Source organism: Balaenoptera acutorostrata, unplaced genomic scaffold, assembly GCF_949987535.1.
Source record: "Balaenoptera acutorostrata unplaced genomic scaffold, mBalAcu1.1 scaffold_1440, whole genome shotgun sequence".
Taxonomy (NCBI): Eukaryota; Metazoa; Chordata; class Mammalia; order Artiodactyla; family Balaenopteridae; genus Balaenoptera; species Balaenoptera acutorostrata.
The window spans coordinates 6,937-24,567 of record NW_026646112.1 but is presented as its reverse complement, the minus strand read 5'-3'; the positions used below and the strand labels follow the sequence as shown (position 1 = coordinate 24,567).

The window sequence follows — 17,631 nt, the reverse complement described above, 5'->3', positions numbered from 1 at the left end:
CCAGCAGAAGAACTCAAAGATACTGTTATGTATATTCCTTGAGGAGGAACTAGAACCCTGCCCCAACACTGCCCTATTGTTTATTGACAGCTTCTTCCTTGTTTCAGCATTCTCTCCCTTCCCTGATTAGCAACTGTTTGGATCTACCCTTTTGACTCAGGGAAGGTCAGGAAGGCTGAATGAAGCCTATTTCCTACAAACAAGAAACGGGGGACACAGAAAGGCTTTTGTGCCCAGGAGGGCCCCACGGGGTCCTGCTGAGTTTCAACTTCACCTTTGTTATCCAGAGCCTGAAACTCAGCCAGAGCTGTGGTTCTGTCTTCTTCAGCCACATCTTGTGACCCAAACATGGATGGGGGAGGGGGTGTGGAGCACATGGGCTAGAGCACTGATATCCCCTGGAGGGCCCTTTCTCAAGGCCGAAGGAGATCAGCTCAGGTTTAGGGAGAAAGAGGCTGTCTGGCTGCAGACAATCTTTTGTCTCAGACTTCTCTTTCCCAAGTGACCATGAAAAGCTGCAAAAAAGGAATTTGCTTCCCTCTGCCACTTAAAACCCAGCTCAGAAAAACCTCACCTTCACCCAAAAGGATAACAAAACCCAAAATCATGTGTTCCATATTCTCAGATTGTCCGTCCTAGTGGGAGAGTGACTGCATTTATTACCGCTAATCACAAAAACAGACACCTCAAGTTAATGATTTTAGCACTTTTCTCTGTAAGGGAAGATGCAAGAATCTGGGCTCATTGAAATTATTCCTTAGATAAGCATCTTAACTCTATAGAGCCAGTATCCAAAGCACATAATGCTTCCTGTTTTTCTCTATCCTTGGCATGTGGGATCTTAGCTCCCCAACCAGGGATCGAACCCACACCCCCTGTGTTGGAAGTGCGGAGTCTTAACCACTGGACCGCCAGGGAAGTCCCTGTTTTTCTCTATCCTGTATTCTCCTCAGGGTGCACAGTCGGGGAGGGAGGGGCAGGGCTGCCGTGGCCGATGGCTTGATCCTTGTTTACTGGAATGACAGGCAACATTCCCTGCCCACAGTGGACACCCAGTTGGTGTCAGAGAATTGGCGTTATGATAGCAGCAGGCTCTTCTCAGCACCTGGAAAAGCTGGTTTCTAAGCTCCTGCTCCAATAGGAGTCCAGTCTCTCTTGGGAGGGCAGAATTGACAAGGTGCACCTTATACGGCACATTATCAATATCCCATTTTGATTCAGATACTGAGCTGACAATGTAAACAGATAAACACAATGAGGTCTCAGTTCTTGGTGGGTGATTAGCAGTGGAGAAAACATTGAGAGAATATACCAGGTATCTGTCCCATCTCTTCTCAGAGCACACAGACACTTTCAAAGGTGATCCAGCTTGATTTGGGTGGGATTGATTTACCCCAACTATTAAATCTGCACCTTTTCTGACCTGCAACGTTTTCAGGGCAGGTATCCTGGCCCCTTTACATTTTGACAAGATGTAGCAAGACCTGTACATAATAGGCTAGTACAGACATGTCTTGTACCAAACCGTTTTTTAGTGGGTGATGGGAAAAGGGCAATCCCCTGCCATTTATTTGTGTGCTGAGGAGACAGCCCTTTGTCTTGAGGAGGTTACCAATCTGCTTGTGATCTCCTTGGCTATAGCCAAGATACACGAGTGAAGACTGGCCCTTCCCATTAATGTGTGAATCTGTTCTTCCATTTCTTAAGAGAGTTCTGCATTTTATGGAGAATTGATAATACTGCAGTGGACTTTGGTGATTATATGCACTTTAATCATGGTGCTCCGGTTGTCGGCTACGGTTTAGAGGGAGGATAAAATTCCTAATCTGTATGGGATGGTCAAAAGGTATGGATGGAACCCCAGGGCTTTGCCCTTGATGAACTTATGATCCCTAATAACCAGCCTGCAGATGCTGGGTGCCTTAGGTGTGGGGCAGGGCTGCAGGAGACCCTGGTCATCCAGTCTTCCTCCCAATGCTCCTTTGCCAGCTAAGCTGCCTTCTTATGCATGTTACCTAATCTGTAGACTTGTTTGCATTGGAGCACTGGTAGGCACTGACCATTCCTTATAAGACAAAACAGTATCAACTTTTGTTACTAATAGAAAATGCACCTGGGTTTATTTGATGGAACTGGGGAGGTGACAAAAATGTCATCAAATTCCCTCCATTATGCTGCAAGCAGAAGTGTTTGTGCCTGATCAAAACTCTGCTTTTGGTAGAGAAGGGAAACTATCTCATAGGAGAAAAGCAACCATGACCAATCTCCAAGTCCAAGGTAGGCACAGACTTGTGCCTTCTCTTCCACTTGTGTCATGATTTGACTTAAGAATAGCAAGGGACCTTCCCACCACTGGCTTTATCTTTGTTTTTCCCAGCTGTGGCAAGAGGTCAGGAGACAGAGGCTATATGAAAATGGCAGAGGTTGGGTGAAACAGCTATGGTGTTACCAGGCGTTCATCCCATCCCTGGTGTAAAGAAGCAGTTACTTCCCCTCTCCTCTAGAGAAGTCAGATCAGGTGACCAGAACTATCTATCTGAGGCCCAGAAGTTTCACAAGGTGATGCATGACATCCAGAGGGCCATTTTCAGCATCCTCCCACCTCAACTTCTCTCTGTCAGGCCAACTGACCATCTCTCTGAGCTGTGCTACTTGTTACATTTTTAACTAAAATGAAAAGTCAAATGCAAATATTAATTCAGTGAGTCGAATTTTTATTATGCACCTGTGAATTTATGGGAACAGTGCCAAGGGGTCAGATGATCAGGGAGGACAGATGTTCTTCAGATGTGCGGCCTCTGAACATCCTTGGCAAGGTAGAAACATAGCTCACCTGTCTGCCCAGCTACCCAGGGTGGGGAGGGACTAAGTCGGTCAGTTCTCCTATCTTCTGGAGGAGCTTTCTCCACAGCAGGTAACCGCATTGGTTCTTCTGCATGGAAAGAACCTGGGATTTGAGTTGCATCACCCAGTAGGGTTTCTGAATCCAGGGGGAAGCTAACCTTCTGATTAGCTAAGTACCTTGGTCAGGTCTGCGTAAGTGAATGGGGGACTCCCTCACAATATTTGGTGGGTACTGAACAGATGCACAGCGTCCTCATAGGTTTCAATTCTGTCACATTCCCTTACTTTCTTATGATTTTCAGATAAAATACACTAAGTAGAGGAGTGTTCCTCTTGGGTTCATAAACTCCCCTCTTAATGGAATCCTTGGGCAAGAGTGCACAGGTGGGCGGGGTAAATGTACACGGAATCTGGGTTCTATTTGGAATTTTCCCCTCCCTTGGCCTTCAAGATTCATATTTTTCCCTTTTCCTGGCAGATCAATCCAAGAGGCAAACTATGTAGAAAACAAAGAGCCTCAATAGTTTATTTCTTGTTCAGAGTACGACCAAATTATTTTATTGCATTTACTGTTCCTGGGTATGTAGATGAATCTACACAGGCACAGTAATCATAACTATAAAACCTTGTAACTCTTTCACTGAGTTTGTGGCAGCACGGTCTCTCAACGTGACAATGAAGTGGCTGACAAGGAACAAAGGGCCTTGCATTCATTTGCCCAGCCTTCCTGCCTGCTAATGGGACCTGACATACAAATACAAAACGCATGCCTGGTGGCTGGCTTTCTGATTTAGTCACTGGTACTCTATAGCCTCTGTGCTTTCTCATATTGAGCTGAGCCAACCTGGCCAGTCTGCCAGGAACAAGACCATGGTTTTCACTGCTTGCGGTTTCACTACCAGTGGTCACTCCCAGTCCAGAACCCCAGGCAAGGAAATTTAAAGCTATATGCAGAGGACATCCACCCTGGGAGCAGAAGCTTGGATCTGAATCCTGCTTCCAATAGAGCTGAGAGCAAGCTAACTCAAGTTTGTATTGACTCACCTGTGAATCAGCAATGACAGCAGAACCTCAGGATTATCTGGTTTTAGGGGTTAAATTGTGTCTCCCCATCCCCCCCAAATTCATGTTGAAGTCCTAACCCCAGTACCTCAGAATGTGACCTTGCTTGGAAATAGAGTCATTGCAGATACAATTAATTAAGATGGGAACATACTGGAAACACTAGGGTAGGCCCTAATCCAATATGACTAGTGTCTTTATAAAAAGGGGAAATTTGGAGACAGACACATACACAGGAACACCATGTAAAGATGAAGGTCGAGACGGGGTGATGCTTCAACAAGACAAAGAATATCAACAATTGTCAGTAACCATCAAAGCTAATGGAGAGGCATGGAGCAGATCCTTCCTTTACAAGAAACCAACCCTGCTGACACCCTGATCTTGGACTTCTGGCCTCCAGAACTGAGACGATGAATTTCTGTTGTTCTAAGCCATCCAGTTTTTGGTACTTTGTTACAGCAGCCCTAATGAACTAATACAACTGGCACGCTAAGTTAATATACACGTAGAGAATGACTTCACCAGAGGTTCTGTTGTTTCCCCTGCTCAGCTCACCCAGCCAAAGAACCTCTCATTCACCGGAGCTGAGCTCCCCTTTCCTAGACACGACCCAATGGGAAAGGAAACTTAAGTGCCTTTCAAATGATGATGACTTCACTTCTAACCCACAAGCATATACCAAGGACCTTCCGGGTACAAAGAAAGGACACTTCGGGGAGTGTGTGCCAACATACAATTTAAAATGTGGGCTTTGCCTTAAGTGAGCTCACAATCCCTAATAACCAGCCACCATCACAAATAAAAGGTTTCCATTTGGCAAGAAGCTATAAAGCCCCCCACCGAGGCTTCTGAGCCTGAAAGGGCCATCTCATAATTTTGAGGCGTTCTTGTGGACCAGATGGTGACCAGGACTCAGACTTCTGATGACATGACATGGTTTGCTGTGCTTGGCCCTACTGCCCTTGTGCCCACGGGTCCCACCCCGCCTTCCTGCCTTCCTCCTAACCCATCACCTCATCTGCAGCTTCTTGCTGTCAGGTAGAAAGTACAGTTACCTCCAGACCTCAGGATGGGGTGGGCATTCAGACAGCACAGGATGGGAGTATACTGAAAGTTGGTTGGTAAGGGACAGACGCCCCCCTACCAAGGGGGTCACTGCGGTAGGGGGCGCCCCAGTCCCTCCACCGCTTGGGAAGCACTGGACAGGGTTCTCCTAGACCCGAAAACACTGGGCAAGTCAGAGCTGGTGGTGACACGCCCTCCCGGCTTCTGGCACAGCAGAGACAGAACACATGCTCCACTGGCCACGATCTCATTTCTACCTGAGAGTAAAGGTCAGGAGGATGTGGTCTCTGTCCTGGGGAGGAGTCTGGAACCAGTCAGGACCGAGCATGAGCGGGAGGTGCTCTACCCAGGCTGGAGCTGCACCCAACAACGTGTGCGCCCTTGACTCAGTAGGAGTTCAGCGCCTGCTTGGACCGGCGCTTCATGTGCAGGCGCTGGTGGCGGAGAAGGTCAGAGTTCTGGGAAAAGCTTTTGACGCAGTACCGGCACTGAAAGGGCCGGGACTTGTCCACGTGAGTGCTACTGCGGTGCCGGGCCAGGTGGTCGGGACGCTGGAACACCTTCCCGCAGTCACAGCACTGGAAGCGCAGCTTGGCCTTGCCCTTCGCCAGTAGGGCGTCGGAATCCCCGCCCATCGTCCCCGATGCCTCCTGCTCTCTCTTCTTCAGTAGCTCGAGTCTGTCTGGCTGCAAGTGTATCCGCCTGTGGGAGAGCAGGTGGGAGTTGAGGCGGAAGCTCTTCCCACAGGCACCGCACCTAAAAGGTTTCTGGACCTCGTGGGTCTCCAGGTGCCCGTCTAGGTCCTCGCTGTCACTGAACAGCTCCCCGCACACCGAGCACTCGTGGGGCTTCTCCTGCTCCCTGCGACTCCGCAGGTGCCGGATGAAGTTGACCCTCCAGCGGAAGATTTTGCCACAGTTCGGGCACACATAGGACTTTTTGGAGGAGGTCTGCACCTCACCCCCTGACTCAGGGCCGCTCCGGTGGGAGGTAGGGAGGCTGTGCTGCTTCTCCGTGGGGCTCTGCAGCTCGTCTGTGCAGTAGGGGCCGAGCTGGGAGTCCTCGTCCCCAGAGCTGGAGAGAACAATCTCGATGGTCACCTCCTCATCCAGGCTGTTGTCGGGAAATGGTGCGTCACCTCCGGCTACCAGAAAGCAACATGGGGGTCAGTGGTGCTGCCCAGGCCACACCCTAGCCCCTACGAACCCTACCCAGGAAGGTTCAGCGTGGGTCCAGAAATCCTCATTTTTGCAAGGGATCTTCCGGTTGCAGATACCTCTGGTGTATCTAGTGGCAAGGAAACCCTTAGCCACAGTGCCAACATATCCTGGGTACCTCTTTCTCCTCTCTCCCCCTTCCCTACCCTTTTCTCCTAAGCCCCCAGACCCAATCTTTTTTTTTTTTTTTTTCTAGCTACTGAGACCCCTCCAAGCTCTAAGAGTGTGTATCTATCCGTGTTAACTCTTGACCATTTACACATCACTTAACCTTGACTTCCTTAACCAGGCGTGGGGAAAAATCTGTCAGGGTACATTAAAAGCCTTGAGAGAGAGGAAGACCCTATATTCTATAAACAGACTGCCAGGAAGCTGCCAGCTACCATACTCTGAGCACTTAAATACCCCAGGGATTGTGCAAGACTTCTGACGTGCACAGTCCCATTTGCTCCTGGACACACCCAGTGATACCTTATTTGCCACATTATAAACACAGGCAAGTTCAGGTGATGTGACCAAGGGCTCAGGGCTGCAGTGGAGTTGAGCCCTGCTGTGATGTCAGGCTGTTCAATGGTCCCAGACTGCCCAAGATCATCTCTCCCTCTCAGTGTCGTATCAGAGGCCCAGCAACAGCCACTAGTGGTGACGCGTAGAGATGTCCTGGACTTCATAAACTGACTAGAAGAAGCTCGTTCGATGGATCCCAAGCCTGTGATGTTGGAAAGCTGTACCGTGGGGAGGAAGTGGGTGGGCAGTGGGGAGCCCGGTATGAAGTCCTGGCCTGCAGCCCAGAGCCCACTGTGCAGCTCTCCTCAGGACTGTTTCCTCACTTTTGTGAAATGTGGGGCTCAGGTCTAAAACAGGGGTGGGGGGCAGTGGTGCCAGGCCCTTCAAGATATTAGTAGGAATATGGTTATTCTGGACTTAATTGCTGGAGAGAGGAGAGTTCTGGCAGCTTAGGGAAAGTGAGAGCAGGTGAAACGGGACAGAGCATAGCAGGAAGACCCAAAGCCACAGAGAGCAGGAGAGACAATGGGAGGGGCAGAGTCCATGGGGGTAGCTGTCCATACATCACAAGACAAGTGTGAGGGGGACTGGGTAGAACGTGAGACTGGGGAGTGGGAAGGGAAGACTTGAAGATTTAGAAAATTTTCAGCCTACCTATACTGGAAAAAATGAGAAAGTATATTCTGGGTGTGGCAGGACAACCTTGGATCCAATCAACCTCTCAGAAGCCAGGAATGAAGATGAGATAATCCAGGAATGGTCTGTAGAGGATCCTCTTGTCTGACTGTCTGAACTACTGTAAATTGCATGGGAGGCCAACAGTGTTTCTAAGAACGTTATATGAGCCAAAACACTGCCGTCTTGGAATAAAAAGGAAGGAGACAGGATGAACTGAAGGAAGGCTCTCAGAACTTCTAGAACAAACTAATAGAGCTATCTGGCAAACATGCATCAACCTTGAAGGAAAAGGAAGACCAGCCCCAAAGGCAGTTCAGAGGTTCACAGGACTGCCACTGCATCCACAGGCCCAGAGTGTGGACACAGCACTGAGCCAAAGATGAATCTCAAGCCCTAAAATCTAATGGAATTTGCCCTGCTAGGATTCAGACTTGCTTGGGAGCCATCAGTCTTTCTTCTTTTCAATCTCTCCCTTTTGGAATGAGAGTGTCTACTCTCTGCCTGTCTTACCATTGCATTTTGGAAGCACATAACTTGATGTCTGGATTCACAGGTTCACAGCTGGAAGTGAGTACACCTTGAATTTCACCCAAACCTGATTTAGATTAAATCTTGATGATGCTGGAATACGTTAAGGAATGTTGGGATAGGGTGAATGTATTTTGCATATGAGAAGCATGAATCATGGGGGAACAGAGGGTGAAGTGTTATAGGCTGAACTGCATCCTCTTCCTCTTAAAAATACGTATGTTGAAGTCTTAACCCCTAGCACCTCAGAATGTGACTACATTTGGAGATAAGGTCTTTCAAGAGGTAATTAAGTGGGGGCTTCCCTGGTGGCACAGTGGTTAAGAATCTGCCTGCCAATGTGGAGGACATGGGATCTAGCCCTGGTCCGGGAAGATCCCACATGCCGCGGAGCAACTAAGCCCGTGCGTCACAACTACTGAGCCTGCGCTCTAGAGCCTGTGAGCCACAACTACTGAGCTCGCGTGCTGCAACAAAGAGTAGCTCCCGCTCTCAGCAAATAGAGAAAACCCGCTCGTAGCAGCGAAGACCCAATGCAGCCAAATATTAAATAAATGAATAAATAATTTTTTTTTAAAAAGAGGTAATTAAGTTAAAATGAAGTCAACAGGGCAGGACCTAATCCAACAGGTATCCTTGAAAGAAGAGGAGGTTAGGACACAGACATGCAGAGAGATGAGCACGTGGAAACACAGGGAGAAGACAGCTGTCTACAAGCCAAGAAGAGAGGCCTCAGGAGAAACCTACTCTACTGAAACCTTGATCTCAATCTTCTAAGCTGCCAGAATGTTGAGAAAATCAATTTCTGTTGTTCGAGCCTCCCAGTCTGTGGTACTTTATTACAGCTGTCCTAGGAGACTAATACAGTGCATGTAGGATGACATCCCCTTAAATCAGATGAAGTGACCAAAAATAGATGCATAGTTTCTAAAAAGGAGGAAATAAATCAACAATAGTGTTGTGTGCCATTGACACAACAGTGTAAAGAATTCCTAGCAGATGAGATGAAACTCATAGACGTGTTGCCCAAAACACCACAGAGAAAGAGCGTTTCAACACCAGGGATGTCTCAGCTCAGCACTGATGGGTGCAAGGGGTGCGGGGGGTGGAGAGGAGGGGAGAGGGAGGCTGAATTGGCTGTTAGGATGATGGTAGAGAAAACAGGGAAGTTATTGGTGTAAGTACTTTTACATGTATTAAATCATTTAATCCTCAACAATAATAACTCCACAAGGTAGCTATGACTATTATCTCTGTCTTACAGGAGAAAAATTTAAAACCGAGAGATAAAGTAGAACCAAGGTTCAGGGGAATTGAGCTCCACTGGGGGTGGGGGGGGGGTGGGTGCTGCATGCCAAAGCCTCTGGCTATGATGTTCCATGGCCAGGGAACAACCAGGATGCTGTGTGTTTTCAGGGGGAAAAAGCCCATGACCAGGTGGATGGCTAACTCCTCAAGAAGGGCAATCTGTGGCCTGGGAATGAATCATTCCCTGTCAGCTGGGGGTGCTAAGGAGAGAAGCAGGGAGGACAGGAAGCTAGATTTTAAAAAATAAACAAATAAAGGCATTATAACTAATATATTCTTATAATGTTAGGATGGGGAGGCTTTCTTCAGCAAGACACAAAATCAAAAAAGAGATGAATAACTGCATTTACATATTAAAAACGTTTTTAGAAAACCATTTATGTCCTAAAAGACACATAAAGCTAAAAAACAGGAGGAATTATGTACAAATACTAAGAGGCAACAGATTGAGACCCACAATTTTGAGTTTCTACTAATTCATGGAAAAGGCAGGCGAATGTGGAATTAAGAGCACGGGTCTGGAGCCCTGTAACATGGGTTCGGATCCTCAGTCTGATACTCACAGCCTGTGAGTGCCAGATGCTGCCTGGGCAAGAGACTTCAGCTTGGGGGTCCCAGCTGCAGAATGGAGACATCATAGTACCTGTTATGGGCCAAGAGTTTGTGTCCCCCCCCCCCCAGAATTTGTATGTCGAAGCACTAACTCCCAATGTGATGGTATGGGAGGTGGGGCCTTTGGAAGGTAATTAGGTTTATATGAGGTCTTGAAGGCGGGACCTTTGTGATGGGATTAGTACCTTTATAAGGAGAGGAAGAGACAAGAGCTCTGTCTCCATGAGCATGCACCAAGGAAAGGTCATACAAGCACACAGGGAGAAGGCAGTCAACTACAACCCAGGAAGAGAGCCCTCACCATACAGTGAATCTGCTGTTCACTTGATCTCAGACTTCTCAATTTCCAGAACTGTGAGAAATAAACTTCTATTGTTTAATAGAAAATACCTCTATGGTATTTTGCTATAGTAGCCTGTGCTGGCTGAGACGGTATCTATCTCAGAAGGTCAAGTAAGGATATAATGCACAAATCATGTAAAGACCTTACACTGGTGCAGTGCTTTGGACATAAAGACATAGAGCTTACCAAATGTGAAGGGAGAAGGGGCAAAAAAGAAAAAAAGGACTAAAGAATATTAACTAGGCAATTCACAGAGAAAACACAATAAACAAGAAAAGATATTCTGGGCTTCCTGGTGGTGCAGTGGTTAAGAATCCACCTGCCAATGCAGGGGACATGGGTTTGAGCCCTCCGGGAAGATCCCACATGCCACGGAGCAACTAAGGCCGTGAGCCACAACTACTGAGCCCGTGTGCCACAACTACTGAAGCCCGTGCGCCTAGAGCCCGTGCTCTGCAACAAGAGAAGCCACTGCAGTGAGAAGCCCGCACATGAAAATGAAGAGTAGCCCCCGCTCGCCTCAACTAGAGAAAGCCCGCGCGCAGCAACGAAGACCCAACGCAGTCCCCCCTTCCAAAAAAAAGAATAAATAACATAAATAAATTTAAAAAAAGATATTCCATCGCAGTGGCAGCATTATAATGTGCTGGTTGGACTGACACAAATGGAACCGGTTGGGAGGGTCCCTCATGAGCGTGGATGGGGGCATGTAGACCCTTCACCTGCTGTCAGAAGTGTGGGAAAGGCTACCAAAATAAAAACGGTGCCTATTCTTTGCAATCTATCATCTCTCACTGATCTCAGATAGCAACCCTTAGCTTCTTGCCATTTCAAAGTATATTCTGTGTCAGAGCCCAGCAAAGGGAGAGTGGAGCTAAAAAACTCCCCTGGGGATTAATGACTACCCACACTCTATAAGGGTGCTGCCAGGGCTGAGACATGCTGTGGGCAGGAGGAAGCTGGAGAGGATGCAAAATGTATCTCGAGCATCAAGCTTTTCATCAGGCAGCACTGAGAATGGGCTACACATGAATAATCATCCTCAGCATACAGAAGCAAGCTCCTTAGAAAACCAGGGTCGAGCATCCAAGCTTGTGGGGAGGGAGTACTGTCCATCTAGATCTACTGTAGATTTACATAAACATAAAATCCCTTTTGTTTACATGGGATAGGGGGCGAACACAAATGGTCGTGAACCCTGCATGGTGGTAGGTGGAAATACCAAAATATCATGCAAATCTTGCCTCCAAAAGGCATCACAGATTGTGCATGAGTCAGTCTTCATAGCTGCAAAAAGTCCTCCATGACACAGTGGGTTTAAGTAAGGACCGGAGACATGGGTGTGATATTTGGAAGAATGGCTGAACACTGAGGACATTAAATATGGCAGGATTTTAGTCTTCGCCTCTGGAGGTGGCAACTTTTACCAGCATTACTTGGAGTCTAAATGCTGCTGAGAGCAGTTGGAGCACATTCTCCAGAGGTCCCCCTTTCAGTATTCTGCAAACCTGTTCTTTAATTCCAACACTTTGTCCAGGGAGTCTGGTCTTCCTTGCTCAGGGAAGAAATACACAAACTAGGTGGTCAACAGCACTACATCAGCACCCTGACTCAACCCACAAGAGAAAGGAAAGGAGGGGAGGGTCTCAGGTTGCGAGTGAGCTGGAAGAGAACCTAGCAAAACAAAACTAGGGCAGGCAGTTGGCAAGGAACCGTCAGCAGGAATTTCAGAAAGTTCAGTTCCTGAACCTACCACCAGCACAAATGTATACACATACACAACACGCATGCACGCACACACACACCATGCACGCATACATTCACACACAGATATTATATACACATGCACACACCACACACATACCACGTACATAAATACCACACTCACAGTGTATGCCCACACACATGCAGACATGCTCACATGCATACCACACAATACCACATACCATACACACCACACATAAACGCTCACACACGCAACACACCAGACACACTATACATACATCACACATGCCATCACCACAAGCCATATCACAGCCCCACGCTACCTGCACACACAGCTCACATACACACCACACACCATATACACACATATGCACACTCAAGCCACACATCACACGTCCAGGGGCACACTCCTCCACACCCTCTCAGGCATTCCTTTACCTGGGCAGATGCTTTGAGGGAGCACTGTCTGCTGGCAGATTTGGAACTCTGGCACCTGCGGCTCATCCCGTTTTCTTCTTTCTTCTGTCTGGAATGGCTGGAGACTTGGAAAGTCTTTCCAGAGAAGAAAATGAAAACATTGATTTTCCCTGCAGCTGCAGCACCACCCGGGGGGGGTGCATCTTAACAGATGCCAGGCTGTGATCCGAGAGTAGGCCTAGGCTCCCTCTCAGGGCAGCCACTCAGTAAATGTCTGTTGAGCAAATGAATCTGCAGGCAAAATGGGCCAACACCACGAACGTGGGTTTTGAAGCTAGATAGAAGGAATGTGGATCCTGGTTCTGCCCCTTCCACTTGACTGTGGACAAGTAACTGCCATCCCTGCTGTCATTTCCATTTTCTGTGGTGGGATTTCCAGTACTCCACGCAGACGCTGCATAAATGCAGCCTGGACAGGGCCTGCTGGGGTAGAGATGGGATGGGAAGCTAGCCACACCAGAGGCCCTGGATGCTTGTTCCAGGTGGGGATAGTGAGTGAAATACAGATCTGCTCTGTGCCAGCTTTAGGTCCCAAAGGGGAAGGGGTCAAGGGACTGCTGACGACACCGTACAGGACTTTTTCCCCTGAAGGAGCAGACATCTTGAGGCATTGCAGCACAGTGGTTACAAACACAAGCTCTGGTGACACAGAAGGCTGGGGGTGGGGAGGGGGCTGGGAAATGCTGCTGCTGAACTGTGTCATGTCAACCAAGCCCCAGCACCACCCCCTGCCTCACTCCCCTCACACTACCTGCAGTGTGTGGCTGGAAGGAGCAGACAGGTGCAGCGGCCAGAGGCACTGTGCCCAGTGCCCGGCCAAGAGGTGGCACACCCTCCTCCTCCCCTACCTGACCTCTGGAGAGCATCTGACCTCACTGGTAGAGGGGCCACTGGGTTGTCAGCACAAGCCAGGTGTTACTTATAGCAGAGGAGAAAGATATTCCTATTACATCCTAGTTCCTGGTTGATGAAGTGCAATCCCCACACCTGGCAAAATTAAAATCCCCATATTCTTTCTGTAAGGAATGAGGGACGAGGCAAGACTTGTCCTACCAAGACATGGTCCAGTGGTGACAGAGGGCTGCAGAAAATTGGCAGAGGGAGCAGGTCTGCCTCTGGCTGGCAGCGGCCTTCCATCGCACTCTATTCACCAAGTTCTGGTATCATTACTCACCTGAGTAGGAGACCTGGGACACATCCTTCCCCTGGAGGTCCTGCAACTCTGGAACACGGGGCTCATTCTCCTCTCCTTGGGAGAGATCCAGCTGGGCAGCTGGGTCATCTATTCACAGAAAAGGGAAGGATACACATTCATCAGTGATCTCTTCCCATAGGAAACCAGGGTGGGAGGAGAGAGAAGTTGCCTGTCCCAGGCAACTCTGGGACAGGTAGAGAAGATAGAAGTTGGAGGGACACATGACGGGCATGACACCAACAGGGGCCACACAGGGCCACAGAGAAGTGGAAAGACCAGAGCAAGCAGGGAGAGGGCGGGGGAGGGAGGACACTAAAGGGGAAGCTGTGGGCCTGGGGCAACTCTTTCAGGCCTATCAGTTAGAAAAACAGCAATGAAGAGATCCGTAGGACAAGAAAGACAGAAGAAAAGCAAATGCAAGGGATACAAGTTATATTTGGTTTTGTATGCAAAACAGCCAGTTAACAAGCTTAACTTACACGTCACAGCAGCAGGCAATGGTCAATCTGCAAAGTGGCCTTGGGGCCACTGTGTACAGGTGACCTCCCATTGGGGTTTAGGGGTGAACAGTGAGGTCAGATATGGGCCCCCTAGATCCCTGGTCTCAGGAGAGAGGAGAGTTAAATCTTACTTGGAGGCAGTGAGACTCCGCAGTCCTCCCCAATGATGAACTCTCCGTAGAAGCCAGTCTGGGCAGGGTCTAGAAGGGACCAGTCCTCTTCTGAGAAGCAGAAGATCATATCCTTGAAAGAAGAAACCCGGTTCTGAAACCACAGGAGAACAGGTACACCTGAATCCAGGGACAAGCTAGGGGAGGGATGCTACAAACAAGTGGGAAGGAAGACGGGGTTGAGGCAGAGCCCCCAGCAACACGTGCAGGTGCGAGAAAGAAAAAGCAGACAGGCTGCTCCGGAGCTCACACTGATTCCCTAGTTCTAGCCTGAGATCCACCTTGGATGCATCTGGTTTGGCAGAATCCAAACAGTGGATGCCTCACAGGGTGGCCAAGGGTGTACAGAACAGACCTTGCTACACAGTGCTGGGGAGGCTGCAACCCACAACTCCCAGGCAGGCAAATGTCCACCAGATTCCCCACGTTTCACCCTTTGATGCAGAGATTCCATCTCTATAGTTTATTTTGCACATGTGCAGCATGAGGTCTGTATGAGCTCCTTCGCTGCAGCAATGATGATAATAGATAATAGTTAAAGCTGAAAACAAGGTCTATGCTCATCAACAAAGAACTGTTTAAGTAAGCTACAGGACATCCTACAAGGCCTGATCACACCCCTGTTAGAAAGAATAAGGGCTTCTCTGTACCGCGTAGGAAGCCCTCCAAGGTGTACTGTTACATGACAAAAGCACCCGCGCAGAGGTTGTCTAGATTGTCCCTGTGTGCCCAGCACCTAAAAGTCTTGACCGTCGCTGCTTCTGCAAAAGGTGCTAGGACCCCCAGGGTTACGCGCAGGAGGGAGACTTTTCTTACACTTTGTGTTATAAACCATGAGAATGTGTCAAAAATTAATTTTAATTTCTGAAAGGATGGCATATCCACATAATACCAGGAGTCCATAAAAATAAAGAAGTCATTTACAAAATGGAAATGTAATTCTTAGCCAGTTAGAGCATGAAGCTAGGTTCTCAAATTTCCTCTAAATACTAATATGACAATTGATGGTAAATGTAAATGTCACTGAAAAATTATTTGTTTTGTTTTTAATAATCTGGAACCTTGATCATTTGATAGAATATTTGGGAGAAGTAAAATGTGAAAGATGAACAACTACTGGTCTAGTTGACATTTCTGTTTGTACCTTCTAATCCCAGAAGAACAGAAATACATACATGTATTATTTCTGCTAAGCATGTCATTATATATTGGCTTAACAAGCACATGTTTTCTGCAAAGTGTTTCAATCACAAAGCATTTAAAATAAAATTCCATTTGGGTTTTGTTTTTTTTTTTTTAAAAAAAGCCCTTTATACAGTTAATTGAAAAGGACTTCAAAATAAAATTTGGGGGTAAAAATGCAACCCACAGTACTTCTGTATAATATACTAACATCTGTTTTGTTTTTTTTAAAAAAAGAAAAAGAATTCACAATATTTTAAACACATGTCCTTGCATCTAAATCTCTGGAATATTACCAGTTACTGCCATACGGTTGCCCGGGGGCCAGGTGCCAGGTGTGGGGGTTGGCGGGTAGACGGATGGGCGGGGACCTGGGTAAGGAGAATTTTCAATGCATCTCCTCTGGTACCTCTGGACCCTTCCTCCCCCACATACGTGCTTTTTAATTTTTAAAATTAAACCTAGAGAGTAATACAATGAACATGAAGGATACACCACTGTTCAACTAGAGTCAATAAATGAACGTTTGGCCCCTTTGTCACATTTCCCCCTCTCACATATATGGTGATTGGGTATGTTCACTTGTTCTCCTGGATCCCTGGGGAGTTGCAGGTACCACAGGTCGTTACCCCAACATGTGACAGAGTGTATCTCCTAAGAAAGATGTTACTCTCCTGCATCAGCACAATTCTTTTAGCACAGTGGCTCTCAACCAAGCGGATTGATTCTGCACCCAGAGGATATTGGGCAATGTCTGGAGGCATTTTTGTCACCACTGAGGGGTGGGCACTACTGGCATCGAGCGGGTGGAGGCCAAGGCTGCTGCTCAACACACCCTTCGGCCCAACTCGACAGAGAACTATCCAGCCACATGTCAACAGAGCCATGGTCAAGAAGCTGCTCTACAAGGCAAAAAATATACAAGTCAATTTTCACTGCAAAGGAAAGGAGCTGTTACAGTGGAGGATTACTGGACTGAACGTCAATATTATGACATAGTCTGAGTGTGTTTCGTGTTTGGTAATTGCAATCATTGTTGCTTTTGTTGTGGTCATCCATTTACAATGCTTGGTGTCAGTTTATTTATCGCTTGTAAAAATAAAATACAGTGTGTGTGTGTAAAAAAAAATAATAAGAATAGTACTGCTAACTGATAATAATAGTACTGCTAACAATAGATAGATAGATGGTATTATTGTGAGGGCTAAGAGATAATGTATGTTGAATGCCCAACACAATACCTGGCACAGAACAGATTTCAATAAATGTTTCTTAAATGAATAAATAAATGAATATATGAAAATAAAATAAAATAAAATAAACTGCTCTACAACAGAGAAATTTAATACTGGTTCAGTAATATCACCTAGTGCCTTCTGAATTATGAAATAGCATTACCCTTTCAAGGAAAAATATTTTGAAGAGTTTCACGGGTGACTGTGACAAGAGGTCAAGATTGGGAATTGCTGGGTTAAAGCTTTCTAATGGGCCCCTAGAAATCTTGCTAAACATACACTGCCTTAAAATGTCAGTCACCTGGGATATAAATAAAATTCAACAGTCTTATGTTTATGTTACCACAGGCATATGTTTACAATTACTTATTTATACTTTTTTTTGCCCAAGTCTATTCGATCAGGAAAGATTAAAAGTGTGATACTCCCCTGGGTACTTAGGGATGTAGGAAAACAGGCCTTTATACACTGTTGGAAATAACTGCACATTTCTGAACAATATTTGGGAGAATGTAGCAGAAGTATACACTGTGATCCAGTAATTCTATTTCTAGGAAATGTTCCTAAGGAAATCATTAGAGATGTATGCAAAAATGTGTGTAAAGAACGTAGAACACAATGTTTTGCAGAATCATATGTGAGGTTTCTTTTCGTCTTTATGCTTTTCTCTAGTGTCTGAAGACCTACCTAAGCATGTATCATTTATATTTTAACATGATTAAAAACTGGGGAATTCCCTGGTGGTCCAGTGGTTAGGACCTCAGCGCTTTCACTGCGGTGGCCCAGAGTCAATCCCTGGTCAGGGAACTAAGATTCTGCAACCTGAGTGGTACGGCCAAAAAAACAACAAAAAAAACCTGAACTAAAATACCCATGTACCCACTACTAAGATGTATAAACTATTAATAGGTAACAGTCTTTGCTTCAGGTTTTCTTTGGAAGGTTGTGGTGGGATTATGGTCTCCTCTGAGCTTCTCCTG

General features: G+C 46.9%; 1 protein-coding gene across 1 annotated transcript; it reads right to left on the bottom strand.

The window, feature by feature from the left end:
- Positions 1-2,697: 2,697 nt before the first annotated feature.
- Positions 2,698-14,328, bottom strand: LOC130706841 (zinc finger protein 496-like; the record flags this gene model as incomplete). Its single annotated transcript, XM_057539506.1, has 4 exons — positions 2,698-6,118; positions 12,331-12,444; positions 13,544-13,651; positions 14,196-14,328. Coding segments are annotated over 4 exons (1,113 nt in total), but the record flags the coding sequence as incomplete, so codon positions are not given.
- Between the last annotated feature and the right edge of the window lie 3,303 nt (positions 14,329-17,631).